Genomic DNA, 27,814 nt, shown 5'->3' with positions numbered 1-27,814 from the left:
CAGGTTGTGGGTTTCTGACTCCTCAGTTCTGAGAACAAGGTATTTGAGGAGCTGTATGTGGATTTTTTGTGTTACTACACATGTGCTCAGTATTCTGAGCTTGGCTCAGCCTACTGATCCCAATCTTTCGCTAGTCCGTTTCACTTGCTGTTTTTCCTGGGAATCACAGCTCTTGACCCCACTTTTGTTTGTGGGGATGGGGACCGCAAGCAAGTGCCTCTCCCACTTTTACCAGACTTAAGCTTGAAGAAGTGAGGAGAGGGTCTCAGTTTCCAAGTGCGGGACACGCCCCACCTCTCCGTTCATTGATCCTTTTAGATTAATGTGAACTGAAGGCTAAGTGTATTTATGGCAGAACAGCAGAAGGAGATAAAGGAGCACCGTGGAACCATTCACATAGCAGAATGAAAGAGGATTGCCAGCTTCTCAACTGCTGTGCATCTGCTTATATTTTTAGAGTGTATCTATTGCCCTTCAGGAAACACTTCAAGACAGCTTACGAATAAAACCGTTTTTAATAGTATAGAGGTACAGCAGGCCATTTCTTGGAAGCTGGACCGCTTCTGTCTGCTGTGGCCTTGATCAATGTAAACTATGGTCACTCCCCTATTCTTATCTTCGCAGTGTCCTCTCCCCACCCCAAAATGTGGCCCTTTCTTGGATGTTTCCACTGCAAACCATTCACTAGATCAGTTAAGGTTTGCTTTTCTTTTTTATCGTATCTTTCTTTACAGTGGTACCTTGGTTTAAGAACAGCTTAGTTTATGAACAACTTGGATTAAGAATGTTGCAAACCCAGAAGTAGGTGTTTTAGTTTGTGAACTTTGCCTTGGAAGCAGAACATGTGCCGCTTCCTGTTGAGTGTAAATTGGGTCCTCCGCTGCTATGGGAAAGCACGCCTTGGTTTAAGAACGCTTTGGTTTAAGAAAGGACTTCCGGAACGGATTAAGTTCGTAAACCAAGGTACCACTGTATTTGCAATTTAGATCACTCATAAACAGTGATTTTGGTTTTTGGTTTTACAATCTCCCCACCAGCATCAAATATCTATTTAGTTTTTCCCCTTGTTGGGGGGGGGGGCAGGTGAATTCTATGTTTTTGACCAGGGTTTCAAGCTTTTTTTGGACTATGACTCCCGTCATCCCTGACCACTGGACCTGTTAGCTAGGGATGATGGGAGTTGTAGTCTCAAAACAGCTGGACACCCAAGTTTGGGAAACCCTGTCTTGGACGCAGGGCAGGTATTAAAGACACCGCAGTTGCAGTTGGAGGGAGCCTAATGCACCGTAAGAGCTGCAACAAATGTCACATAATGGTTTTGCATTGGCCCCTTTATAGATTTGTGATGAAATAATCAAAGCACATTTCCCAATGAGACCAGCCTCTCACACTGTTTTCTTTTTTCTAAAAAAAAAAAAATGCTAACAAAGGGCACATTTTAAAAAATGACAACGAAGAGGCGTGCGGAAAGTGGACCGATCAATTGTGTGGGAAAGCTCTGGCAGCAGAACAAGTTTTTTTAACCTGCCGATGGCAGCAGAACGTGGATTCGGTCGGACCGGGGCTATGTCAGCTGAATGGCAGTTTCGCTGTAGATGCACTGGTCCTGCCAAAGGACCTCCAGAGAGAAAATGCCTAGAGAGAAAAGACGATGCTTTTGAAACCTCACTGCCTATCTGGAGATGCAGGTTTTAGGTTGCTTGAGGCTTAAGCTACGTCTTAAGCGGAGTTGCGTCATTCTGTTTCTCAAACTCAAAGCAGGCTGGGGTGGGAGACTGTGCCTGAGAAGACATTCAGGTGGGAATATGCACCCTTCCCCTCCTGGTCCTTTACCAGCTCAAAACCTCCCTCCCCAAGCTTCTTTTCCACTTGAAGAGGATGGGGTGGCTCCTTCCCACCTCCCCAGAGTGAAAAAGCACCTTGAGTATAGCAATTTAGAGCTGCAAGACGGCGAGAGCGCCATGGGTTAAGCAGGCTCTCTTGGCCTGCCCGTTCTCTGCTCAGAGCAGACCGAGCTGCTTAAGGTTTAAATAGAGAAGAAAAAAAGCCTGGAGGAAAGAATTGCAGAACTACATGTGCCATAATCTTTGGAAGCCAAGATATGCAGACGTATATGCCCAGCCCCACTGTTTCTGAGACAGCATTTCTTGGCCCTGCTGTTGGGGTGTGGATGGCTGTGTTGACGTGCCCCCGAGGACCGGCGCTGAAAAGTTGAGAAGATGAAACAGCTTCGTAAGTGTTCTCATTTGGAAGAAGTGCCACTTTCTTTCCGCGGTGACAGTTACACTGAGCGCGGGCCTCCACCTCGCTGTCTTTTGCTGCGTAAGGAGGTGCCAGACTTCCGAAAGCAGTTGCCCGAGGTGCAGTCTGCATCTCTTTGGTTTCCCAGCTTGGAGAGTGCCAGAAGCCCTGGGGCAAGAGAATGGATCCTTTTTCATGTTTGATTGAAGCTCATTTGATGCTTTCCTTGCGATATGACCCCTCAGGCCCATGCTTCTCCCCCAAAAGATTAGGGAGAGACTTCTGGCTAATGTAGATCAAAGCATATAGAGCAAATCAAAACAACAAGAATCTTGGGGTTCTGCTGAGAGTGGACCACCACTTCCAGGATAATGCTTTGGTACTTCTGTTAAGTCACGTGGAAGTGCTGAGCCCCCTATTCCACGTGGCCACGGCGGCTTTGAGAAAAGCACTTTCTTCAGATTTGTGTTGGGAGTTAATCTGAAAAAGACTGCAAGCTGCAGGGACCTCCAAGCTCTCTGCATTGTTCAGGTCTTGGGGAGGGGAGCTTATTAACTGGCCTTCCAGATTTCCCGTCTCCAACGGCTAACTGCGATCAGAGCTGCACAGCAGGTCAGGTTAACCACCGTGATGCCGGGGAGCCATGATTTACCACCAACTTCCTCCCCACAACCCCAGTCCTCGAGCCTCAGCAGGAATGCAGCGTTAAAAGCTACACATATGCCAGCTCGCCTCCGCTGCTGTGCCCTCATCTTGTTCACAACAAGAGAGGAAGAAAATACACACAGGCTTCGAAAATGAAAGGCAAGCGGGCAGTGTCTCCAGATTTTTCTCAGGACTTCTGAAAACCAGACCCAGGATGTAAAGCACCAAGTCAATGTGGTCCAGGGCAGAGGGAAATCACAGAGCCCCAATAGCTGCTTGTTAACCACGCCTTCACCCACTTGTGCCCTCCTGCATCCTCAAGGAATCCTGCCTCCAATGAATGCCATTCAGGGGAAAGCAGGCATGCCCTTTGAAAGCGTGTACAGTGGTACCTGGATTTATGAACTTAATCCATTCCGGAAGTCCGTTCTTAAACCAAGGCATGCTTTCCCATAGAAAGTAATAGAAAATGGATTAATCCGTTCCAGACGATGAAAAACAATCCCTAAAACAGCAATTTCACATGAATTTTACTGTCTAACAAGACCATTGATCCATAAAATGAAAGCCTCTATACTGTACTATAAAATAATAAGACAGTATTGTATATGATAAAAAAAAAATTTAAAAAAATTCTTATGTTCACTGATGATAATCATTGTTTGGATGTGGGGCTTTTATCTATTTCTGCAGTCACACAATCAACCAGTAACTGAACTGGGTTCCACACAGTCACAGAAACAAGTCACAAAAGTGAAGTCACAAGCCATAGTCACAAGTCAATCCCATAAAACAAAGAATAAGTCACAGTCAAAAAAATGAAATTCACAAACCGGAACACCTACTTCCGGCTTTGCAGCGCTCTTATTCTGTTCTAAAACCAAGGTACCACTGTACCTGGGACACAGAAGCTGCAAATGTGTAAAGACATTGTGTGAACACTGAATAGAGCTCTTTGAATTGTTATTTTTTTAACTTGCCAAAAGACTCCTCTAAGACACAAACACAGTGGGAAATCTTATACAAGCAGTGAGAATCTTTTAAATCCTTACTGCAGGGATAGGCTGGAGTGTGTCCTGGGACTCTGATGATACTTGTTGTTTTCCTGGCTGTAGGAGGATGATGATAATGATTATGATGATTTGGTATTATTTGGTATTTATATGCCGCCCACCAGACTGGGTTACCCTACCACTCGGAGAGGCTTCCAACAAACTAAAACACAACATATCAAACTTTAAAAAGTCTGCATAAAGGGACTGGTGAATGTGAGAAAACCTTCACTACTGTACAAAGGTGTAAATGACATGTTTTGCTCTGTCTGCATTTCCCTCTGGTCTCATCCCCCACTATCATGTGATCCCAGAAGGTTGTTCAGAAGGGAATGGCCATCTGCCATGGATGCTTTAGCTGAGATTCCTGCATTGCAGGGGGGTTGGACTAGATGACCCTTGGGTCCCTTCCAGCATTCTATGAATGTTGCCCTCAGGCTGAAGACAATTCCCTCCACAGCTGTTCTCAAGGCACCATGGTGAGGAAGAGGAGACAGAGGCTGTGGCTGCTGTCCTCTACTAGACACCTTCACATCGAATTTACACACATTGGGCTTGATCCAGCCTAAATTAGATTGCCTACTTGTGCTAAACAGTGGTTAAGTCCCATTGAATTCATTGGGGCTGAGTAGACATGGCCCCAATGCCTTTGAACTCGAATGCCTTTGAAATCATTGGATCCAGCTAGTCTTGACTTTTAAATTCCATGGATTTGAAAGCACAGTTAACTTGGGAAGGATCCAGACCGTAGGTGGCCAATTCTGTGTTTCACAAGCTGCGGAGTTCAGTTTCCTAACAGTTTCAGTTTTCTGTTTGCAGCAAGTTTGTAGACCTTAAGGCTAAATAAAGAGAGGCTTGAATGTGGGTGGGGCAATTTGCATTTCCAAAGATCGGAGTGGGGCTTTGATGCTTTTTATAGCTCTGCCGCTCCCTGCGATTAGTGAAATAAACTGCAAAATAAGCAACTCCGCATAAATTTCCTTAATCTGTGTATCACTTATACAAAACTCAGTTCTTCCCGATACTGGAGTTTGTTTTGATTGTAGAGGAGTTTTGGGGGTGGGAGGGAATCTTTTCTGTTTTCACATGGGTCTAGCATAGATCATATGAATAAAGAGCATGGTGAACTGTTTCTTTTTTAAAATAATTTTGATTCCCCTTTTCTCTCTATAGGAAAAGCTGCGACTTCAGGGCCAGATCACGGAAGGGAGCAACATGATCAAGACGATTGCTTTTGGCCGCTATGAGCTCGACACATGGTACCATTCTCCCTACCCAGAGGAGTATGCGCGACTGGGGCGCCTCTACATGTGCGAGTTCTGCCTCAAATACATGAAGAGCCAGACGATACTACGCAGGCACATGGTAAGTGTTGGGCACACCGCCTTTTTATTGGTTGAGCAGAAAATGCGTAGCTGCTTCTGCTGCTGTTATTGTGCCCCCTAGTAAGTATCTTGTTCTTCCCCTCGCAATTCTCTCTTCCGCCTCTTTGTGCTTCTGATGCTGTTGGCCACACTAGGCAACCGTGCTAATGCTTGTGCAATGCTCTCCGTAGGCGAAATGTGTCTGGAAGCATCCTCCGGGTGACGAAATTTACCGTAAAGGCTCCATTTCGGTGTTTGAAGTCGATGGGAAAAAGAACAAGGTAACATACTTAACTGGAATTGGTTTCGGAGGAGGAGGAGGAGAGAATTTGTGCAACACGTTGTCTTTTGTGGGCCATAGGCAGGCTGCCCAGCTGGCTCTCCTTGAAGTCTGTCGCCCCAACCTGTCCCAGCTCTCTGTGAAAAATGCTAAGGCTCTCATTAGGACCAGTGCCAAGGGTTGGCATTACTGGGCATCTGGCAAGAGGTCATACACTAGCAGGGGCCCATTGACAAGAGCCCTGGGGCCTGCTGCAGGAGGTTGTCCTATAGAGGATGTCTTGCCCTAAGGCCTTTCAAAACCTGGATATGGTACTGGTCATTATATTGGTCTAACTCCATCGCCTTTGAGGGTATTAGACAGGTAGTCTTGCCTGGCTTACTAGTGTCCACCGAACTCCAGCATTATTTTTATTATTATTTATTTAATGTATATGCTTGTGCATGCTTGAAGCAGACTTTCTCTCAGACCGCTACCACAGTTTCTTTAAATAATTATATGCCACCCATTGACTAGGTTGCCCCAGGCACTCTGGGCGACTCCCAACAGAATATTAAAAACACAGTCAAACATCAAACATTACAAACATCCCTTTACAGGGCAGCCTTCAGATATATTCTAAAGGTCATATAGTTACTCCTTGACATCTGATGGGAGGGCGTTCCACAGGGCAGGCACCACCACCGAGAAGCCCCTCTGCCTGGTTCCCTGTAACTTCACTTCTCGCAGTGAGGGAACCGGCAGAAGGCCCTCAGAGCTGGACCTCAGTGTCTGGGCTGAATGATGGGGGTGGAGATGCTTCTTCAGGTCTGCAGGTCAGAGGCTGCTTAGGGCTTCAAAGATCAGCACCAACACTTTGAATTGTGCTTGGAAGCATACTGGGACCAGTGCCAGAAAGCCAGAGATGGGCCAGTCACAGTTTCAAAGAAGCAGATTTGGCCAAAGAGATTTTTCAGGATTTGGGGGCAGTGAGAGTGGTGCCTAGAATTGGCCACCTCTTCCCAACCCATCCTTGACATGCCTTCTGATTCTTCCAGATCTACTGTCAGAACCTCTGCCTTCTGGCAAAGCTCTTTTTGGACCACAAGACCCTGTATTACGATGTGGAGCCCTTCCTCTTCTACGTCATGACGGAAGCCGACAACACCGGCTGTCACCTGATAGGCTATTTCTCCAAGGTCGGTAACAGCCTCTCGAGCTCTGCTCCACAACCAGGGCACTGGCCACGACTTAGGCATTAAATCAGAACGGTGGGCCTGCTCTGGGCACTGAATCTGTAAGAGTTGGTTTGTGAAATATAGTTAACAGCGGAAAGCAAGCTTATAGTCCAAAGACAAATGAAAGCCAGGCTGCTTCCTGGAATCTTATTCAGGCTTTGTTACAAGTGCAAACTTCTGGTGCCAAACAGAGCCAGTTATTCTGGGTATTCATGAGGCTCCTCCACCCCACTTATAGTTGCATGTGCAAGCACCTACTTCCAGTAACATAAGAGCTGGGTTTCGGAGATATATAAATCAGAAATCAGGACTTTGAATGTGCTCTTGCGTTGTGTGACAAGGAGCACCACACCCCGTCTTAGATCCACAGTGGGATCAGTTCCAACTGTAAATCTGCTGAGCTTTCTTGAAAAGACTGTTGGGTGGGTAGTGGTTCTGCTCATTGGTTTGCTGGCTTAGAACTGGATCAACATCAGGTTTGTGGACCGAATCCTCATCTTTTAAACCAGTGGTAGCCAAACTTGGCCCTCCAGCTGTTTTGGGACCACAGTTCCCATCATCCCTGACCACTGGTCCTGTTAGCTAGGGATGATGGGAGTTGTAGTCCAAAAACAGCTGGAGGGCCAAGTTTGGCCACCACTCTTTTAAATAGAGAAGGTGACTTCTAGCCTGCTCCTCAGTAAGGGCTTGTTAGCCCAGGCAGCCAAACTCTCCATCTCAATCTTAGTCTCTGTTTTGTTGACAGAGGAATATTGCAAGTCCAGGTGTGATGTGAGGATAAATGAAGGCCTGGTGTGGGTTCTGTTTGTTCCTTTACATTTGACCTGAATTCCCAGATACAGTGCTTTGTCATGCTGATCAAAATAGAGCACAGGAACAATTTGAATTTCACTTTTTCTGGCAGTGTGAGAGGCCATTTTCCAAAACGGCCGTTAGAACTATTGATTCTGTTTAACTTTGGTCTCTGACACGTACACCATGGCCACTAGGAGTGCTGCATCAAAAAACTTTAATAATAATAATAATAATAATAAATTTTATTTATATCCCGCCCTCCCCAGCCAAAGCCGGGCTCAGGGCGGCTAACAACAATAAAATAATCAAATAATCACATAATCTAAAAATTTCATTATAAAAATTAATTAAATCAAATTGATGGCAACCAATTAAGTAGAATTATGTGCAGGTTGCCAGAGGAGGGAGTCAGGCTGCGCCCTGACCAAAGGCCTGGCGGAACAACTCTGTCTTGCAGGCCCTGCGGAAAGATGTCAGGTCCCGCAGGGCCCTAGTCTCTTTTGACAGAGCATTCCACCAGTTTGGAGCTGCAGCCGAGAAGGCCCTGGCTCTAGTTGAGGCCAGCCTAACCTCTCTGAGGCCTGGGACCTTGAGGATGTTATTATTTGCAGACCGTAGGTTTCTCTGTGGGGCATACCAGGAGAGGCGGTCCCGTAGGTACGAGGGTCCTAGGCCGTATAGGGCTTTAAAGGTTAAGACCAGCACCTTAAACCTGATCCTGTACTCCACCGGGAGCCAGTGCAGCTGGTATAATACCGGATGAATGTGCTCTCGCAGCGAAGACCCCATAAGGAGTCTCGCCGCGGCATTCTGCACCCGCTGGAGTTTCTGGGTCAGTCTCAAGGGCAGCCCCACGTAGAGCGAGTTACAATAATCCAGTCTGGAGGTGACCGTCGCATGGATCACAGTGGCTAGGTCAGGACGAGAGAGATAAGGGGCCAACTGCTTAGCTTGGCGGAGATGAAAAAATGCCGCCTTTGTTATAGCTGTAATCTGCGACTCCATAGAGAGGGAGGTATCGAAGATTACACCCAAACTCTTAACGGACGGTGCTGGCACTAATTGCACCCCCGCAAGAGATGGGAGTTGCCCCCTCGATCCCATATCGTCCCGCCCCAGCCAGAGGACCTCTGTCTTCGAAGGATTTAACTTCAACCGGCTCCCACGTAACCATCCAGCCACAGCTTCCAGACATCTGGTCAGTGTGTCTGGGGCCGAGTCAGGATGGCCATCCATCAACAGATAGAGTTGGGTGTCATCAGCATACTGATGGCAACCCAGCCCAAAACTCCGGACAAGCTGGGCGAGGGGGCGCATAAAGATGTTAAAAAGCATCGGGGAGAGAATTGCACCCTGAGGCACTCCACACACCAAGGAGTGGCGTGATGACAATTCCCCCCCAAGCGCCACCCTCTGTCCCCGACCAGAGAGAAACGAGCGCAGCCATTGAAGGACTGTGCCCTGGATCCCCACGTCGGCAAGGCGGTGGTCCAGGAGTTCGTGATCGACCATGTCAAAGGCTGCTGACAGATCTAGAAGAATCAGCAGCCCCGACCCGCCTCGATCCAGCTGTCTGCGGAGATCATCTGTTAGGGCGACCAGAGCCGTCTCGGTCCCATGACCAGCGCGGAAGCCGGACTGGAATGGGTCCAGAGCAGATGTTTCATCCAGAAACCTACCAAGCTGTTCAGCAACCGCTCTCTCAATCACCTTACCCAGGAATGGAAGATTCGAGACCGGGCGGTAATTGGATAGATCTGAGGGATCTAATGATGTTTTCTTTAAGAGCGGACGCACCACCGCCTCCTTCAGTTCCCCTGGGAATATCCCGGTGCCAAGGGACAAATTGATGATATCCCCCAGGGGGCCCCGCACCTCGTCTGGACACGCTCTAATCAGCCATGACGGGCACGGGTCCAGAGGACAGGTGGTGGGCTTTCCAGCTTGGAGGAATCTGTCCACATCGGCTGGAGATATCCGGTCAAAGTGGTCCAATACTGGACCCGAGGACAGTCGAGGGGCCTCCAGTTCCTTTATTGTATCCAAATTGGCAGGGAGGTCATGGCGGAGCAACAGGACCTTCTCCGCAAAAAAGCTCGCAAATGCCTCACAGCTGTGTGTCAGATTGTTATTTAAATTTGGCTGTCCTTCAAGGGACGTTAAAGACCGAATTATACTAAATAATTGCGCCGGGCGAGAGCTAGCGGATGCAATGGAGGCCGAGAAGTAAGACTTCTTAGCAGCCTTCACTGCCATCTCATAGGTTTTCATAAAAACCCTATAAGATGTTCTTGAGGCTCCGTCACGGGCACCCCGCCATACTCGCTCTAGCCGTCTGAGGTCCCGCTTCATTTTCCGAAGCTCCTCGGTAAACCAGGGAGCCCGGTTTCTGCGGGGTCGCAGAGGGCGCTTAGGTGCGATCTCATCGATGGCTGCCAGGAGCTGGGTATTCCAGCCCTCAACAAGCTCAGTCAATGAGTCGCCAGGGGGAGCATGGTCCCGCAAGGCTTGACGGAATCTATCCGGGTCCATCAGCCTCCGCGGGCGAGCCCAAATCGGCTCGCCACCTAAGCAGGGTGGGGGTGGAAAGTCAATCCTGGCTTTCAGAGCGTAGTGATCAGACCATGGCACCTTCATCGAAGGAGACATGATCACATCTATACCGGCGCCAAAGATCAAATCCAGCGTGTGGCCTGCTTGATGTGTGGGGCCCGAAACAAACTGGGAGAGCCCTAGTGTCGCCATGGAAGACACCAGGTCCAGAGCCTGTGAGGAGGGAGTGGCATCAGCGTGGAAGTTGAAGTCTCCCAATACCAATAGGTTAGGGAACTCCAAGGCCCAGCCGGCCACCGCCTCCAGCAGGCCTGACAGGGTGGCTGCTGGTGCGCTAGGTGGCCGGTACACCAGCCAGACAGCCAAGCTCTCCTCGGAGCCCCACACTAGGCCAACACATTCAATGCCGGGGATCGATGGCGATGGTAGAGCCCTGAAAGAACAATCTTCCCGGATTAATACTGCCACCCCTCCCCCCCGGCCCACAGTCCGTGACTGGTGGAGGACGGAGAAACCCGGGGGCGCCATCTCTCGTAAGGTAACAGTTACCCCTTCGCGCACCCAGGTCTCCGTCACACAAGCCAGGTCAACTCCCTGCGAGATAAAGAAATCTCGCAGGGTAGCAGTTTTGTTGCCTATAGACCTGGCATTGCACAACACCAGTGAAGGAGGTGAGTAATCCTTGCTCACCCTACCCTCGTCTCTCGGGATGGGGCGCAGATTGGAAGGGGTACGAGCATATCCATATCTCGATCCCCTTCGCCTATAACATCTGCCCCCACCGCCATACCTCCCTCGCCCCTCCACGGTCGCAATCCCAGGCCTCATACTAACCTCCATTTACAAATAGAAAACAAAACAACCAAAACAATTATACCCAAACAAAACCAATCCCCGCCCCACTCAGTGTCCAACCCCCCCCCAAAAAAAACAAAATGGAACAAACAAAAATACATAAATAAAAACCACCATTCACGGTGGTACAACAAAGTAAACAATAAAAGCACCTTTAAAACACCTTAAAATATATAAAAACATCTTTAACATTTGCAGCAGATAATGAAATAATATAATATAAAAAACAACAACCCCCATTTAAGGTGCTGCAAATTAAAGCAATTAAAACATTTAAAACTATTTTGTCCATTGCTGCCGGTAGCAGCAATAGTTTGCCATTGGAAGTGCAGCACTTTCAAGTTTTTGCCTCATTCATTTTTACATGATAGGTTGGTAAAATCACCGTTTTGGTACAGTTTCAGTGAAAATATTAAACAAACAAATCCTGTAAGAGAAATGGACTGTTGCCCAACTCTCAATTTGTGCGGGTTTTGAACACAGCACTCTGAGAAATAGAGACGGTGCTTGTCTAAAATTCAAGGGGAGGGAGGTCCAAAGAGTAGATGCCACCACAGTAAAATCCCAATTCGTATATCCTATGGAACAGACCTAATAAGATGGTATCTGCAGGATGCCCTCTCCTAAAGTGTGCAGTGATAGATTGGGCATAAGAAGGGGTAAGACAGTCTTTTAGGTATCCTGGTCCCAAGCTGTACAGGGCTTTGCAGAAGCACCTCGAACCTAGCTCAGTAGTCTTGTGTGCATCCTATTCCAGGTATTAAGGATGAAGTTGAATGTTACGATCACTCACTTCCTTTTCCAGTTTGGCATTTCCCCTCACAAATAGTTTGGAATCTACTCATCGCCCAGGCAGACATTTGGAGAAACGGCCACCACAGCCAAACAAGGCCAATTCAAGTTGTCTCTGTATGAGCTAATACAAAAAGAGCTTTCGCTGGCATTCCCAAGACCTGAGGGGAGCTGATGTTTGAGAAATGCAGGCCCAAAGCCGGGGTAGGGTATCTGTTTCAGCCTGAGGGCCACATTGCCTAGCAGGTGGGACAAGAGGGTGGAGCCAAAGATGTTGCTTTTGTATAGTAGACTGCATCCAGACCATGCAGAAGACCGCGTTCTTCACCCACACCTGTCCATCTAGGCCAGGCATCCCCAAACTCGGCACTCCAGCTGTTTTCGGACTACAACTCCCATCATGCCTAGCTAACAGGACCAGTGGTCAGGGATGATGGGAATTGTAGTCCCCAAATAGCTGGAGGGCCGAGTTTGGGGATGCCTGATGTAGGCAAGCAAGAGACATTGTCACGGTTCAAGGACGCATTCCAGCCAAACAAAAGCGTTCAGAGAGGGTGCAGAGCAGGACCAGTGAGGACTGTGGCCTGGGAAGAGTCTTGAAGACCACATAGAGAGAGGCCTTGAAGGTCACATTTAACTCCCGGGCCCGAGGTTCCCCACCCCTGGTCTCATGCCTCCTAGGGTGTCCAGGACTAGCTTTGTGATTCTTTGCATTGCAGCCATTCTGTTTTGATCAGCTTGCAAAAGTCATGCATTTGAACTTTTGCCACGATGTGATCAGTTCTTGTCAAACATGACCCTTCGCGGCTATACTGTTTACTTCCAGGAGAAGAACTCATTCCTCAACTACAACGTTTCCTGTATCCTGACGATGCCTCAGTACATGAGGCAGGGTTACGGCAAAATGCTCATCGACTTCAGTAAGTGTGGACGGACACTCGCTTTTGTTCTTAATCCAATGCTAACATACTGCCACAAATCAGACGGTTTCATAGCCTCAAATGTGACACAAGAGCAGTTGAGGGGGGTTTTAACGCAGCGTGGTTGTTAGGGTTATAACTTTTTGACTTTTTTTCTTCAAAACAATGATTTCCTGTATCATATAGGGATGAACTATTGCTTAGAAACACTAAGCAATTAGGGACGAATTCTTCTCAGTTGTGAAAAAAAGGTCACCCCGAAATGAAAGTTGGAATCGCTGTATATGTAATGTTACTACTCAGAAGTATTAGCACTTTTAAAAACTTTATGGAACTGTTTAGGACTTTTACAGCTGTCTGGAACTTCCTGAAACTGTATTGGAGAATCACTGGAAGCAGGAGCCATCCATACTCCAGATACCAAGAAGTAATCAATGCGCAATCAAAGCGATGTGGGAACTTTATGGTGCTTGCGGCAGAAACAAAGACAAACTGCAACCTCAGTTTATTCTAAGCAATAAGAAGTAATGCATAATGTACAAAACCTTATACAGTGGTACCTCGGTTCTCGGACAAAATCTGTTCTGGAAGCCTGTTTGGCTTCCTTCCAAAACGTTCGAAAACCGAGGTGCGGCTTCCCATTGGTTGCAAGAGCTTCTTGCACTCAGCGGAAGCCGCGTCGCATGTTCAGGTTCTGAAATACGTTCGAAAACGGAAGCATTTACTTCCAGGTTTATCGGCATTTGGAAACTGAAATGTACAACAATGGAGCTGTTTGGAACTGAGGTTCCGCTGTACAAGTGTTAGAAAATTTGCAAGCTCTATTTTTCCTGTACAGTGGTACCTTGGGTTACATACGCTTCAGGTTACATATGCTTCAGGTTACAGGCTCCGCTAACCCAGAAATATTACCTTGGGTTAAAAACTTTGCTTCAGGATGAGAACAGAAATCATGCAGTGGCGGCGCAGCAGCAGCAGGAGGCCCCATTAGCTAAAGTGCTTCAGGTTAAGAACAGTTTCAGGTTAAGAACAGACCTCCAGAACGAATTAAGTTCTTAACCCGAGGTACCACTGTATTATAATATATGCTATGCAGATTACATAATGCATTATAAAGTTGCATATACAAAAATCAATTTATTGATTTTGGGGGGACCTTTTTTCAAGAGTTTTGGGAATGAAAGTTCATTCCTTTGTTTTTAGGTAAAAGTTCATCTAACTAATCTTAATGGAGCATGAGGTTGTAAAAAAGTTATAACGCTAGTGGTCATATGACCAGGGTCTCGGGGCTATTAAGAGGTAAATAAACGTGGTAGCTGCTTTCTTAGCAACCACTATCTTTCCATAACAAACCCTTTTGGTCGAGGGCCTGTTAGCTTGGAAGTAAAATTTGGCCACCTCCAAAATAAGGTCGCTTCTACATATTTCGGAGGTGTTTTAGCTTTCAGTAGCACAAGCTTTTGTGATGTTAAAAGAAAATGACTTTTTAAAAAAAGACTTTAAAACGAAACTGCCTGACAGGGAGCTACGAGCTTTTGACAGCAGCTAGCGGATGGTTGACCACTTCGTTCAGGTTCCAGAGAGTCTGCTTTGTTCTCTTTCAACAGGCTATTTACTCTCCAAAGTGGAAGAAAAGGTTGGCTCCCCGGAAAGGCCCCTCTCAGACCTGGGCCTTATTAGCTACCGCAGTTACTGGAAGGAAGTTCTTCTCCGCTATCTGCATAACTTTCAAGGCAAAGAGATCTCCATTAAAGGTGGGTTCTAGCTGTTCCTCCCCAGTGCATCAGTAGCAAACAGCACCTTTTTACAACAACAACAACAACAACAACAACAACAACAACAACCCTTCTAGTCCAGGGGTCGGCGACGTGTGGCCCATGGGTCAGATGCGGCCCACAAATACCGTTTTACTGGCCCATGAGCCGCTCCCGAACCAAGCCGCCTGCTCAGCAAGTTCCCCACGTGCAGTGTAGCGCGGGGACTTGCTGAGCGGCACAGGAAATTGCGTCTGCGCACACGCACATACCAAAAGTTGCTTCTGCGCATTCCCAGACGCCGAAAATCACTTCTGCGCTGGCACGATTTTCAGTGTCTGGGCATGCGCAGAAGCCATTTCTGGCACCACGGACATGCGCAGATGCAATTTCCAGTGTCGCGCTGCGCCGGTCCAGCCCTGGATGATCTCCGCAGGAGTGATCTGCCCCATGGCTGGTAAGCCTTGCCGACCCCTGTTCTAGTCTTTCTTCCCCCAAACTGTGAAATGTAATTTCTCCCACCTTTGCTCCTCGAATGCCAAAGGAGCAATGTGGGGTGCTGAACCCCTGTTTACCTTTCCCCTGTATACTGAGATTCTGCTAGCCTTGCTCATCTGCTTCCAACCTACCTTTCTCAGCCATCATTCTCGGGGATCTTGTCTGGAGTCGTGGAAGACGTTTGGTCCTGATGCTTCCATGCATTTAAAGCTGGAGTTGGCAGGAGACAGCAAGAGCTCTCTTGGTGGTTTGCCCCATATATCCCCCTCTCCCCCAAGCCCCTCAGTAAAACACACTCTTGCTTCTCTGTTTCAGAAATCAGCCAGGAGACAGCCGTCAACCCTGTTGACATTGTTAGCACTCTGCAAGCGCTTCAGATGCTCAAGTATTGGAAGGGCAAACACCTAGTCTTAAAGAGGCAGGTAAGTTGTGGGGCTAATACCTGCGGGAGAGGTATCTACCTCTCTTGGGTCGCTGTGTTTCTCTCGAGATATTTCTAAGAAAAGCCTCACTCTTCCGCCCGAGATTTGCTGTGAACGAAAAGCAGAGAGTCCAGCTTAGTGCAGAAACCTATAGCAGGATTGTTTTGTGCATGTAACCAGTCAGTGGGGAGAAATTGCTATGTTTACAGTGGTGTCCAAACTTTTCCCCAAGAGGGCCAGATTTGATGAAGTGAAGGGCCGTGAGGGCCGACCAAAGGGCCAACTAAAGTTGTTGACTTTTTTTAGGATTGAAGTTGTTGAGGTTTTTTTTAGGGTTGAACCCCAGGAAATAAACTGCCACAGGGGCTGGATTAAACCGACCAGTGGGCCGAATTAGGCCCCCGAAACGGACTATGGACATGCCTGGTTTAGGGTTAGGGATGGCTACCAGGAAAAGCGGATGTGTGTAGCTTCCCTGTTCCTTGACTCCCCACCCACAGAGTCTCTTTCCTTCCCTGCCTCTGTATTTCTGCTCATGATGGTTGCTACTGCTGCAGTTCCAGCTACTGTGGTTCTTGATAACGTCAGACATGCGCCCAGTTGGTCACAACAAAGCTGCTTTCATGGAGCAGAAAAGCCACGGCAGTTGAAAAGAACAAAGTGTGCCGTACAGACAGACCGCAGGAATGAGGTTCCAGTGAGCCAGTGTTTCTCCAGCTTGGGTCCCCAGCTGTTGCTGGACTACAACTCCCATCATCCCCCAGCTAGCAGGACAAGTGGTCAGGGATGATGGGAGTTGTAGTCCAACAACAGCTGGGGACCCAAATTTGAGAAACATTTCATTAAGGGAACCCTCTTGTGGCTCCCGTTGCATGCTCCCTCTGCACTGCGTATCTCATTTACCTGTCAGGAGACGTTCGGGTTGTTTCACCCATCAGTCTCTTGTCTACAGTGTCATTTGAAGTGCTTTAGAGTCAACTCACCTGGTAGCCACAGGTGATAAGGAATTGCATGCTGATGAGTGATGAACCTGCAGAATGGGAGGTGCAACATTACATCCTTTTTCTGCACCAAGCAGGATACTAGAGAAGACACGGGGCCCTTTCACTCCTTTGTCACCCCCCAGGAGGCTACTAATATTTTTTGGGCAAGCTGGCAAGTTTTGTGGGCTTAGGCTGCAAACCTAACCCTGTCTACTTAGGAGTAAGGCTCACTGAATTCCAGTGAGACCTACTGCTGAGTAGACATAGTTAGGATTGTGCTCACACGTAAGTCTCACTTGTTCAGTGCAAGGCTTACTCCCCAGTAACTGTGGTTAGGGTTGCAGCCTCAAATGTTTAATTGCTACTTAGCTAGCGCGCAGAAAACCCTGTCTGCTAAGCAAAATCGCCTCCTTGCTACATTCGTGATGGGGCTCAGCAAACATCAGGTTAAGACGATAACCAGAATGTGGAGAGGTCAACGAAATCAGCCTTCTTCCTTCGTTAAGTCTTCTCTGTCCTCTTCTCCTTCCATCTCTAGTCTCTCTAGCATAGCATTAAAACACCCAGATATTTCAGGCTCCTGCAACCCCCCTCTAAAACATTAAGTCTGAAACCCCCCAGTGACAAGATTTGACCTGCAGAAAACGCAACACGCAAGCAGGAAAGGTCCAGCAGATTCTCAAAAATGGAGGTCCACGTTTGCACGATGGTTACTCCTTGGTAGTTACACAGAAAGAGAGTTCCCCAGTACGGAAGCCCCGGCTGTTTAAACTGGGTCATTTTGCAGCACAAAACTACTACTGTGCTTCTTTCCTTGAATTTAGGGGCATCCTTATCAATGCTAGACACAGCTCTATCATCTTGTTAGCAGCTTCCCCCAGACTTTTAACCTGCACCTTCCCTTTTTCTCCCCCTCTCCCTTCAGGATCTTATCGACGAATGGATAGCCAAAGAGGCCAAGCGGTCTAACAGCAATAAAAGCATGGATCCCAGCTGTTTGAAATGGACCCCTCCTAAGGGCACTTAATTTGACCAACCTCTCTGAGAAGTGTGGACACCTCCTCGCCACCGACCACCACCACCACCATAACCCCCTTTCCTTTTCCAGCATTAGGAACTGCCTTTGGCATCGCAGATTTGTGACTTGCTGTTGGTACCAACCCTCCCCGCCCCTCTTTCACATTCCTTCAGGATGTTTCTCTTCTCCCCGGGACCGTTTTGACCCAGGTCCTTCCTCCGCATGGCAAGGTCGGGAAGATCAGAACGGATACAGTGTTAATGTGGCCCCGGCAAGGGGCAGTAAGATCTTCCAGCGCACCGTTTCAACTTGCCGCTCCGTGAACCACAAGGCCCTAGTCCATAAGATGGTGTCGTAACTCGTAATTTCTTAGTTGTTTCAGCCTCCTGCTTCCATGCAGCCTTGAAGGGCCTGGTTGGCACCTGCTGTGAGGTGGTGAAGGTCCTGCACGATACAGAGGGCTGTACTGTTTCAGATTGCAAGTGTGGGGCACCGCGATTCCCCATGCAAAGAATTCCCTTTCAGTGGAAAACCAGCAGTGACAGGGATAAAGATTCTAGCAGGCTCTCTATCTCCTGTCCTAGGTTTCTACTCACGGGGGGGGGGGGTTAATACAAAGGAGAGCATTCGGAATCAATTATCTCCCATCAGTCATATGAATTTTTGGTCCAGTCCATTCTACCCCACATTCCCACCCCCCTCTTATTCTGCTGCACCTTTGGATCCGGCCTAAAGGTGGGTTTGCGGGACCATCCCCCCCCCTCCCCGTCACTCTGCAAGTGGAAATGATCAGACACCCCCTTGGGCTCCTTTGAGACCATCAGTTTCTCATACCTGTTTGCAGGTCTGAGCGCTAACTGGATATTGCACACCAAGCGTGTGCAAACATCAGTTATTTCTTCCTTCCCAGCAGGCCAGGGAATCTCTGGGAGGCTCTGACTGAATGTGGGGACGCCCTTTGGCTGCTTCCCCTTCCCTTCCCCCGAAAAGTTTGAACGTTAAGGCCCTGCTGCTATCTCTGTGGGCCACACAGCTGAGTCCCCGGTGGGGGAAAGCGGCCTAACGGAAAAAAAGCACCACTTCCCTCACTCCTGCAGTAGTTGTGCCCTTGCCCAGTGTCACCTAACATGGAGCTCCTTGCTCTTCCTCGCAGCTGCTTTTGAGTGCTCTGACCACAAACCCTTCTGAAGAGCCAGTTATAACTGTTCCTTTGCAGGAAGAGAAATGGCAGGACCAGCAGCCCTTACCAGCCCCCTTGTCCTGGTTCCTCCTCACTGCTTCTGGCCTTTTTTGTCCTTTGAGCTTCCGCCCACTCCGAAAGAAACCTGCACCTGACAGGCCAAGGAGCCACACCGCAGCGGCTGCTCAGAGAGCACTGCCAGCCGGACGCTGCTCCTTTTGCCAGCCCAGCTTTGGCACTACTTTGAATTGCCAGATCTAGGCGGGAGTTAGCTGCAGTCGGCTGGCTTGCCTTCATGCAGTGGTAGTTTAGTTCCCGCCGATAGGTTTTGGCTCCTTTTGCAGTCCACACTCCTGCATCTCTTGAACCCTCTGTGCTCATCCGGGGACAACCCTGGACCTTTTCCCACCTCCATTCTGGCCGAGGCAAACAGCCGTTGTTTTTAAAGGATTGCCAGGGGGAAACCAGCTTCCATTTTCCAGAACGTGTGCTTATTTCACCCATAGATTGCAAGAGCCCCTGAGGGCCACCACGGCCAGGCAGCCTACCCCATTCATTTCTGACCTTCTCTACTGGTTTTGTTTGATGGTCTCGCAGAAGCATGAGGTGCCCCAGAAAGGCTGGGTTTCTCCCACACTTCTGGGATGCCGTACCTGGTTGCATGTGGATCCTCATCCCAAGACAAATTCGCCCTTAGAAAAATTGTGAAAATAGTTCCAAGAGCCTGGAAAGTGTGTGTGCAAGCACACATAGCACCAGAGGCAGGAAGCTGGTGGACCTGATGGGCTGTCTGTTAAGGGGGAGGGTGCTTGACCGTTTTAAAAGGTCTTGTAAAGTCAGAGATGGGGACTGCAGCTCCCATCAACCCCATGCTTAGGGGATGAGGGGATGAGCCACAGCTTCCCCATCCCTGCTCTAGGTATTAAGCTCACAAATTCGCCTTAAGTGTTCAGAGACCAAAGGGAAGCCTCCACTGAGCACACTTTGCCTAACCTTGCTATTCACAGAGAGGACAACCCGTTGAAAAGCTGCAGCCAGAGAGGTCTCTTTCCTTACAGAGTCAGAAACCTCTTGACAGATTCGCTCTTTGGAGGTCTGTGCCCCTCACACGCCATTGGCGTGCTTTCAGAATTGCGGATCGTCGGGTGGCATTTGCCCTGCGCTGCTTCCGGCAGCCTTTTGTGCAGGGCAGAGTCGCCTGGTGACACCCCAGCATTTGGGGGGCCAAAAGGCCACTCGCTTGAACGCTGAGGTGCTTTTGCACAAAGCCCAGGGTCCAAGGGCACATGTCACGAGCCACAGACCAAGCTGGGCTGTGTGTGTGTCACATGCAGCACAACCAAAGAGGCCACAAAGGAGAGTGGGGTGTGTGTGTGTACAAGTCACATATTTGCCCCCCTGCACCACCTCACTCCGGGTTGCATCTTGGTACCGTTTGTCATCCCTAGAACATAATTTTCTTTCCTTCCTAGAGATTACCTTGGCACAGGCCTTTGGACCTTGGGGGTGCCTGGCCAGAGAGCGCAGTGTGTTTTCACCTGTCTTTCAGACTGCCGTCACGATCCATTTCCAGAAAGTCTGGTTTTCGACTGTAAGGTTTGGCAAACAAAACCAAACCCTTCCAACTCGAAGCAAAACACCCTGAGGGCATAAATAGCCATCCTTTCGCCATGTCTTTGGCCTCTAGTCTGCTGCGTGTGTGGAACACAACCTCTTTGTTTCTAGCTGAACTCTCCCCCCCCCCAAAAAAAAGAAAAGAAACGCCTCTCCTTGTCTCCCATCTTGGGACAAAATGGATTCCAGTTGAAAGCCGATCCCTCTAGCACAGATCTTTCCGCAAGCACTCCTGTGGTTGGCTCTTGTGTTTGGTTTTGTCTTTTCATTGCCATCCAAAATCTGCCAAAGTTTAGATTTCTGTGCACATTACTGGCAAGTGTCATCCAGCAGCCTCAGCTTCTAGTTATTAGCAAATGGTGAGGTGGCGCCCTCTCAGGTGGGGAGGGGAGGTTGGCCATTCTTGTACAGAAGTGAATCTCTGTTTCCTGGATATGTTAGAATATGCTACCAGTGTATCTACTTCTCAATAAAGCATGTTCTCTGCTCTAGTATTCCAAGCATGATCATTCCTGGGGGGAAATGTCCGTGCAATGTGTCGATCTGAGCTTTGGACTTTTGGAGACTTCCCTGCCATCGCCCGTTTTGCAACAAAACTGATTCCCTATAAACTACGCAGGTGAAGCCATTTGCTTGTATTGGCTTCTGGCACATGTTTCTTTCCTTTTTTGACTCACATTCTTCCAAGTTCCGAGAATACAATGGTACCTCAGGTTACAGACGCTTCAGGTTACAGACTCCGCTAACCCAGAAATAGTACCTCAGGTTAAGAACTTTGCTTCAGGATGAGAACAGAAATTGCGTGGTGGCGGCGCGGCGACAGTGGGAGGCCCCATTAGCTAAAGTGGTGCTTCAGGTTAAGAACAGTTTCAGGTTAAGTACGGCCCTCCGGAACGAATTAAGTTCTTAACCCAAGGTACCACTGTACAAAGGGAAAGATAAAATCTTACCAGTGGCACAGCACATTTTTGAATGCTCAGTTCAGGTTTTGGGCCCTGGCATCTCCAGTCAAAAGGATCTCGGGAAGCAAACCTGGAAAAGTCAACCCACCTGATAACTTGGAGCCGAAGCCATTAGGAGAGGAGAGTACTGAGATAATATCAGTTCTTGTATCTGTGGTCTGGCAGTGTAGGGCGATATGGAGAGCTGAGGCCAAGGCCGATTTAAATGCTAAGCCTGGGATGCCTATGGTTTTCTCAGTGTACTTCATTGTCTCTGACCGTTGGCCATGATGGTTGCATGCTGGAATCTCAGAATTGTAGAGTTAGAAGGGACCATGAGGGTAATCTACTCCAGCCCCCTGTAATGCAGGAATCTTGCCCAACACAGGGCCCGAACCCATGACCCCAGCTCCGAGGGCCTTCTGGCGGTTCCCTCACTGCGAGAAGTGAGGTTACAGGGAACCAGGCAGAGGGGCTTCTCGGTGGTGGCGCCTGCCCTGTGGAATGCTCTCCCACCAGATGTCAAGGAAATAAACTATCTGACTTTTAGAAGACATCTGAAGGCAGCCCTTTTTAAGGAAGTTTTTAATGTTTGATGTTTTATCATGTTTTTAATATTCTGTTGGGAGCTGCCCAGAGTGGCTGGGGAGGCCAAGCCAGATGGGTGGGGAATAAGTAATAATAATAATAATAATAATAATAATAATAATAATAATAATGAATTAATTACTACTCTCAACCCCAGTGGTGGGTGGTCTAATGGAGACAATGGAGCACCTACCTCAATCTGTCCCCACCTATCTGCCACCTGACAACTAGTTCTGCGGGACGAAGGCTATTATCTGCCAACTTCTTGGTTTTGAGTCAAGTCCTTGCAAAACTTGGCAAGGAGCAGGCAGCAGACAAAACTTGGAATTAGTTGACTGTACCTGTCACTGGCTATGGCTTGACCTGCTCGTCACCTGACCAGTCCCAATGAACGCCAGTCGCCACTGCCAACCCCATTTAAAGCCACTAACTCTACGATGGACTTTTTTCTTTTTTAAACCTGCCGCCTCTCCATCTTTGCTTTATTTCACAAGAATGTGGTGCAGAGAAAGCGAAGACAGCCCACAGATTCGCAAACACATTTATGCCACCAGGCTGGTGCTTAACAATGGAAGGAGATATAATGGGAACTGTAAAACACACAAAATGTTTGCCATTCTTGGCTACTGGAGAAACAGGCGACGTAATATCCACGGGGGCTGTAGAGCAGAGGAGGAAATGGTACTAAGCAGTAGATCTCGCTTAAGATGCCCAAGGTGGAAGTAGCTCTCTGCTTGACCGTTCCTGTGTCGGCTCTGGGAGAAGAGAAGAAATTGGGGATCAGCAAAAAAATAAAAACACAAAATACGTAATTTTTTGTCTTGCCTGAGGCAAAGATGTTGCTCTCAATAAAACTCCATAACAACAACAATGCTTGACCTATTTAGACAAATTCAATCTAATCACTAGGAGCATAATAACCAGTGGCAGACTTTGTGCTTTCAAATTTTAGCAGGGTCCTGTGCAACACCAAATTTTGGAACCTCCCATCCCCCGCCTCTCCTTCCGTTGTAAGTCATTGTTACGGTGCTGGAGAATCAGTCAACGCTCTCCCAAATCGGCCTCTGATAATAACACCACTACTAACCCAAAGACAGCGGTACCTCGGGTTAAGTACAGTGGTACCTCAGGTTAAGTATTTAATTCGTTCTGGAGGTCTGTACTTAACCTGAAACTGTTCTTAACCTGAAGCACCACTTTAGCTAATGGGGCCTCCTGCTACTGCCGCGCCGCCGGAGCACGATTTCTGTTCTCATCCTGAAGCAAAGTTCTTAACCTGAAGCACTATTTCTGGGTTAGCGGAGTCTGTAACCTGAAGTGTATGTAACCTGAAGCGTATGTAACCCGAGGTACCGCTGTACAAGGAAACAAATTAAATTATTTCTTTGAGCAGATAGACACTTGTGATTATCGAATTACTTTGTCGCATAGCAGAAATTTCTGTTGCTATTGTCTTTTCATTGCTTATTACAAACTCCCTGGAAATTGTCAACGGAAAGGGCAGAGTACACACACACACACACACACACACACACACACACACACACACACCGTATTTTTCGCTCTATAAGACGCACCAGACCACAAGACACACCTAGTTTTTGGAGGAGGAAAACAAGAAAAAAAATATTCTGAATCTCAGAAGCCAGAACAGCAAGAGGGATCGCTGCGCAGTGAAAGCAGCAAGCCAATTCTGGCTTCTGGGATAGCTGCGCAGCCTGCATTCGCTCCATAAGACGCACACACATTTCCCCTTACTTTTTAGGAGGGAAAAAGTGAGTCTTATATATATACGCATTAAAGGGTTGGGTGGGGTGGAAACGATAAGAAATGTAGGGAAATGAGACCCTCAGTCTCAACCCACCTCAAGAGGAGCACCATCATCCCATCAGCCCTCTAAACATCTCTCCTTGGTGCCCTAGGGTGGCAAAGAGAGGGGCACAGGTTGGCACAGAGATTAGGCACTTCCACTCTCAGATGCATTTGGGGAGGAAGATGGTTCACAAACATAAGCAATGTATTTGGGACACCCCTTTGGGTGTGCTTCTGCTGGATATACCATACCTTGACTGTTCCCTGTGAAAGCTGGACATCTCTCCTCAAAATTATGGATACCAGAGAAAGTGGGGAGGGCCACTTTACGTGTCACAAACCTACATACCTATAAAGCAGAGTGGAAAGAGCACCTTGGCATGCAGAATGGATCCTAGACAGTGCCAGATTTACGTATAAGCTAAACAAGCTTTAGCTTAGGGCCTCCCTCTCGGGGGGCCCCCAAAAAATTAAAGGAAAAAAACCTGGATGTACATTTCCAAAATATAAGGTAAAAAACAAATAAAATAAAACCTACATACAGCAATAGTGTTTTGTGTTGTGTAGTCTCCTGTGATGTACCGTATTTTTCGCTCTATAACACACACCCGACCATAACACGCACGTAGTTTTTAGAGGAGGAAAATCCGTAGGCATGCCACTCGTAGGCATTCCCTCCATAACACGCACAGATATTTCCCCTTACTTTCTTGGAGGAAAAAAGTGAGTGTTATGGTGCAAAAAATACGGTAAGTAATGGGCCCCGCCTGCTAGCCTGCTCCCTAAAATATCACTGGTTTGCTCATTTCTATATCAATTACTTTGATAAAATACATATTTTGTTATGTACAAATGGCTTTAGATACCTGTTAGGTCCATAATTTACCATACAGCATATATTCAACACAAAAAACAGTGACAATTTGTTGTTGGCAAAGGACAGCTGGACATATAAAGGGCCCCATTACCTTCAGTAGCATAGGGCCTCATCAAACCTAAATCTTGCCCTGGTCCTAGACCAGTGGTGGAGCATCTGACTTTGCATGCAGAAGTTCTCAGAGTTGACCATCTCCAGTTAGGGCTGCATGTCATGGGCTGGTTGGATTAAGGTTGCCAGACGTCCCCTTATTTATAAATCGGTCCCCATACAAAATCCACTGCAGTTGAAAAATGTCCTCGGATTCATTGGAAAAAATCTGGTAACCTTAGGTGGGATGCGAGGACTGGTGGTGGGATGATGATGAGTGGTAGGAGGGAGAAGGAGGGGAAAGACGGGGAAGAGGAGGTGTCAGAAGCAGCAGAGGTAACAGGGCTTAGTGAGCAGAGTGTGACTGTGGCAGGACTTTCCAGGATCAACTCAGAAACAGGGACGGCTTCTGCAAATCTGGGACTGTCCCTTTCTGAAGGTAAAGACAGGGATTCATTTGGCACAGCTGTTCTCAGCATGGAGGTGCCAAGGAAAGCAAGGTTTGGTTCATTTATAACCGTTGGCTGTTAAAGGTACAGATGTAGGCTTGAAACGGGGGAGGGTGTGTCTTTTGCAGCCCAAGGGCCGCATCGCCTTCTGAGGGCCACAGGCCAGCAGAGGTTTGAGCCCAGAGGCAAAAGTATGCAGGGCAATGAATGGAAATATTATATTTGTAGGCTAGTTTCCACACACAAACATACCCCTCCATCTTGGTGAGCTTGAGGCATTAACAGAGTGGGATTTTTTATATATATATTATATTTTTCTGTTGCAAACCACCCTGAGATCTGTGGATAAAGGGTGGTAAACACATTCAATAAATAAATAATAGAAACACTCAATATGGATTACATGGAAAAATATTATAGCAAGAAAATAATCATAACAGGTTGAAAAAAATACTTGGCAGTAGATGTTACAACGTAAGATTATGCAAGGTAACGAAAATAATTTGGCAGAGTAAGAAAATGCAGTTAAAAGGATAGTATATAGGAAACCATGGAAAGAGTGGAAGGGAAGTTTAACTCAAGATATATAGGATTTAAATAATCTTGGAAGAATGTAAGTATGTTATTATTACTATAATATCCTCCTGCAGCCAATCGGAAGCCACACCTTGGTTTCTGAACGTTTTGGAAGTCGGACGCACTTCCGGAAAGGATTCCATTCAACTTCTGAAGTACCACTGTAAACAACGCTCCATACCCTCCAACATTTCTCTGGTGAAAACAGGGACGTCCACCTTCCGGGATCAAATCAGAAACCGGGACGGCTTCTGCAAATCTGGGACTGTCCCTGGAAAATAGGGACACTTGGAGAGTCTTCTCTCAAGGAGGGTGCAGGGCAGGTTTCGTGAGGGGTATGGCTTGGGAAGAAGGGGTGAGGTTGAGGAGAATCCAGAGGGACACATAGCAAGACTTGGAGGGTCAAGGTTCTCCTCTGGGCTTGAGGCATCCCCACCCATTGTTTAAAATGAAAAATTAGACACCCTAACAGAGCACTCCCTGCCACAGACAATGCCCCAAAGCAAGGGGCTTCTGAATGAAAATAAGGTTATCAAAAACAAATTGAAGGAAGGGCTGAGAAACACTGCAAAATTAATGAATGTTAGAATGATGATGGTTTAGAAGCTAAGTGGTTTATAGCAGTAATGTTTAAGTTAAAAGAAAAAAAAGGTTAAAAACTAAATGAAATTAAGGAAGAGGACTTGCTGAATAAATAATTTGAAATTGGAATACAGAAAGGGGAGGTAGGAGGAGGTCAGCGAAGTAAGGTATAAGAAAATAAGCGATCAAAATTATACTTGTTTTTTTTTTGTCTGTGTTTTGTTTGTCTTTTTTATATCATTTCTGAAACTTCAATAAATATCTATTTAAAAAAAACAACAACAAAGCAAGGGGCTTCTGCTAGAAGGCCGACTTGCAAGGAGTCCTTACTCACCTCTGGCCCGTTTCCCCATCAAGCCGTAGAACTGCTGGAGTTTCCCCCTCTTCACCAAGTCAGCAAAGTCCTGGAAGGCTCTTCTCTGCAGACGGTCATCCTGGAAAAGGCCAGAGGTATTTTGACTGAGGAGTAGCTTGAAAGGCAAGCAAGAACCCACTCTAGGGAAGCACCCCAAGGAATGAGGCCAGGATCACACCTCCTGATTATTTCTTGGAATCCGCACAGCAAACACAGGTTCTCCATGTTTTCAAGAAGCAAGTCGCTAGTCCTCATGGCACGAACGTGCCCTCATACCTGATCCAGGGAAGCTGATCTCTGTAGGTGGAGCTGCTGCTTGAGGCACAGCAAAGCTGGAACCTCAGGCATCTAGCCATTCTGGTAACACAGACAAGATATCCAGGGTTGCCACTGCCAAGTGGAAGCCAGAACAATTGTGTGCTCACAGCCTCTTCTAGCTCTCTAAGCTGGGGCAAGAACATATCTGCAAAACAGGACCCCGTGGGACATGGATGCTAAATTTGCGCCTCCCGTGAGATACGGCTGGACGTCAGCTCCTATCATACCTGACCATTGACTATGCTGGCTGGAGCTAGTAAGAACTGGGAGTCCAGCCACATTTGGACGCACACACACACTGCACTCTTGGACCACTTTAGAAGGCAAGGCGAATCCTGGGAACTCTTGAGGGGTGCTGGGAGTTGTAGCTCTGTGAGGCCTGCACCCGGAACAAACTGCAGTTCCCAGGATGCTGATCCATGGCTGTTAAAGTGACGCAAGAGTGTTTCTAATGGGTGGTGCAAATGGCACATAACATGTTCTCCAGCCCTGAAGCAGGGGGATTTCGTACAAAAGAGCCTGGGGCAGCAAAATGCAATGTTTATCACTGAGGGAATGTACGCAGTACCTCTGTGCCTTGTGTTTTGTGCCAGGCATGGTTAGGCACTGGTTCTGGGTTCAAAGTATGTAACCTTCCGAACAGCACAGCACACCTGATCCACCTGATCAGGCGTTCTTGTAACTCGAAAGTGTCCCACCTTCTGTATTGATGAAAACGGTTTAAGGCAACCTCTTGGTTGACCTCTTTTGTGTTTCACAGCTGCCTAGCATGTAAGATTATTTCCTACGTGACTGTCAACAGGAGAGCTCCTTGCACACCACAGCCAGAGTGAAACACAGCGACCGATTTCTTTCAAACAGTCATACAATGGTACCTTGGGTTAAGAACTTAATTCGTTCTGGAGGTCTGTTCTTAACCTGAAACTGTTCTTAACCTGAAGCACCACTTTAGCGAATGGGGCCTCCTGCTGCTGCCGCGCCACCGGAGCACAATTTCTATTCTCATCCTGAAGCAAAGTTCTTAACCCGAGGTACTATTTCTG

At 47.7% G+C, this 27,814-nt stretch overlaps 1 protein-coding gene and 2 long non-coding RNA genes across 4 annotated transcripts in view; 1 reads left to right on the top strand and 2 right to left on the bottom strand.

The window, feature by feature from the left end:
• The window catches only part of KAT7 (lysine acetyltransferase 7), a 32,218-nt gene extending 11,541 nt beyond the window's left edge, over positions 1-20,677 (top strand). For both annotated transcript variants that reach the window (XM_081166412.1, XM_081166413.1), the window contains exons 9-15: positions 5,112-5,303; positions 5,494-5,583; positions 6,620-6,760; positions 12,621-12,714; positions 14,322-14,468; positions 15,282-15,388; positions 17,297-20,677. In XM_081166412.1, the coding sequence (XP_081022538.1) occupies positions 5,112-5,303; positions 5,494-5,583; positions 6,620-6,760; positions 12,621-12,714; positions 14,322-14,468; positions 15,282-15,388; positions 17,297-17,398 (873 nt within the window). In that variant the 3' untranslated portion in view covers positions 17,399-20,677. The remainder of the gene's footprint in view (positions 1-5,111; positions 5,304-5,493; positions 5,584-6,619; positions 6,761-12,620; positions 12,715-14,321; positions 14,469-15,281; positions 15,389-17,296) is intronic.
• LOC308571494 lies at positions 1,412-5,089 on the bottom strand. The gene is made up of 2 exons (XR_014001490.1): positions 1,899-5,089; positions 1,412-1,868 (listed from the first exon to the last, which is right to left on the bottom strand). It is a non-coding gene; the product is annotated as an uncharacterized lncRNA (long non-coding RNA).
• Positions 20,678-22,237: 1,560 nt separating the features above from the next.
• The window catches only part of LOC308571361, a 40,419-nt gene continuing 34,842 nt past the window's right edge, over positions 22,238-27,814 (bottom strand). Inside the window, exons 3-4 of the long non-coding RNA XR_014001333.1 lie at positions 26,433-26,532; positions 22,238-22,467 (exon numbers count right to left, since the gene is read on the bottom strand). This is a non-coding gene — a long non-coding RNA (uncharacterized lncRNA). The remainder of the gene's footprint in view (positions 22,468-26,432; positions 26,533-27,814) is intronic.

Source organism: Podarcis bocagei (genome assembly GCF_964188305.1).
Source record: "Podarcis bocagei genome assembly, chromosome: 13".
In the NCBI taxonomy this organism is placed as follows: Eukaryota; Metazoa; Chordata; class Lepidosauria; order Squamata; family Lacertidae; genus Podarcis; species Podarcis bocagei.
This window is presented reverse-complemented; position numbering and strand designations above follow the sequence as displayed.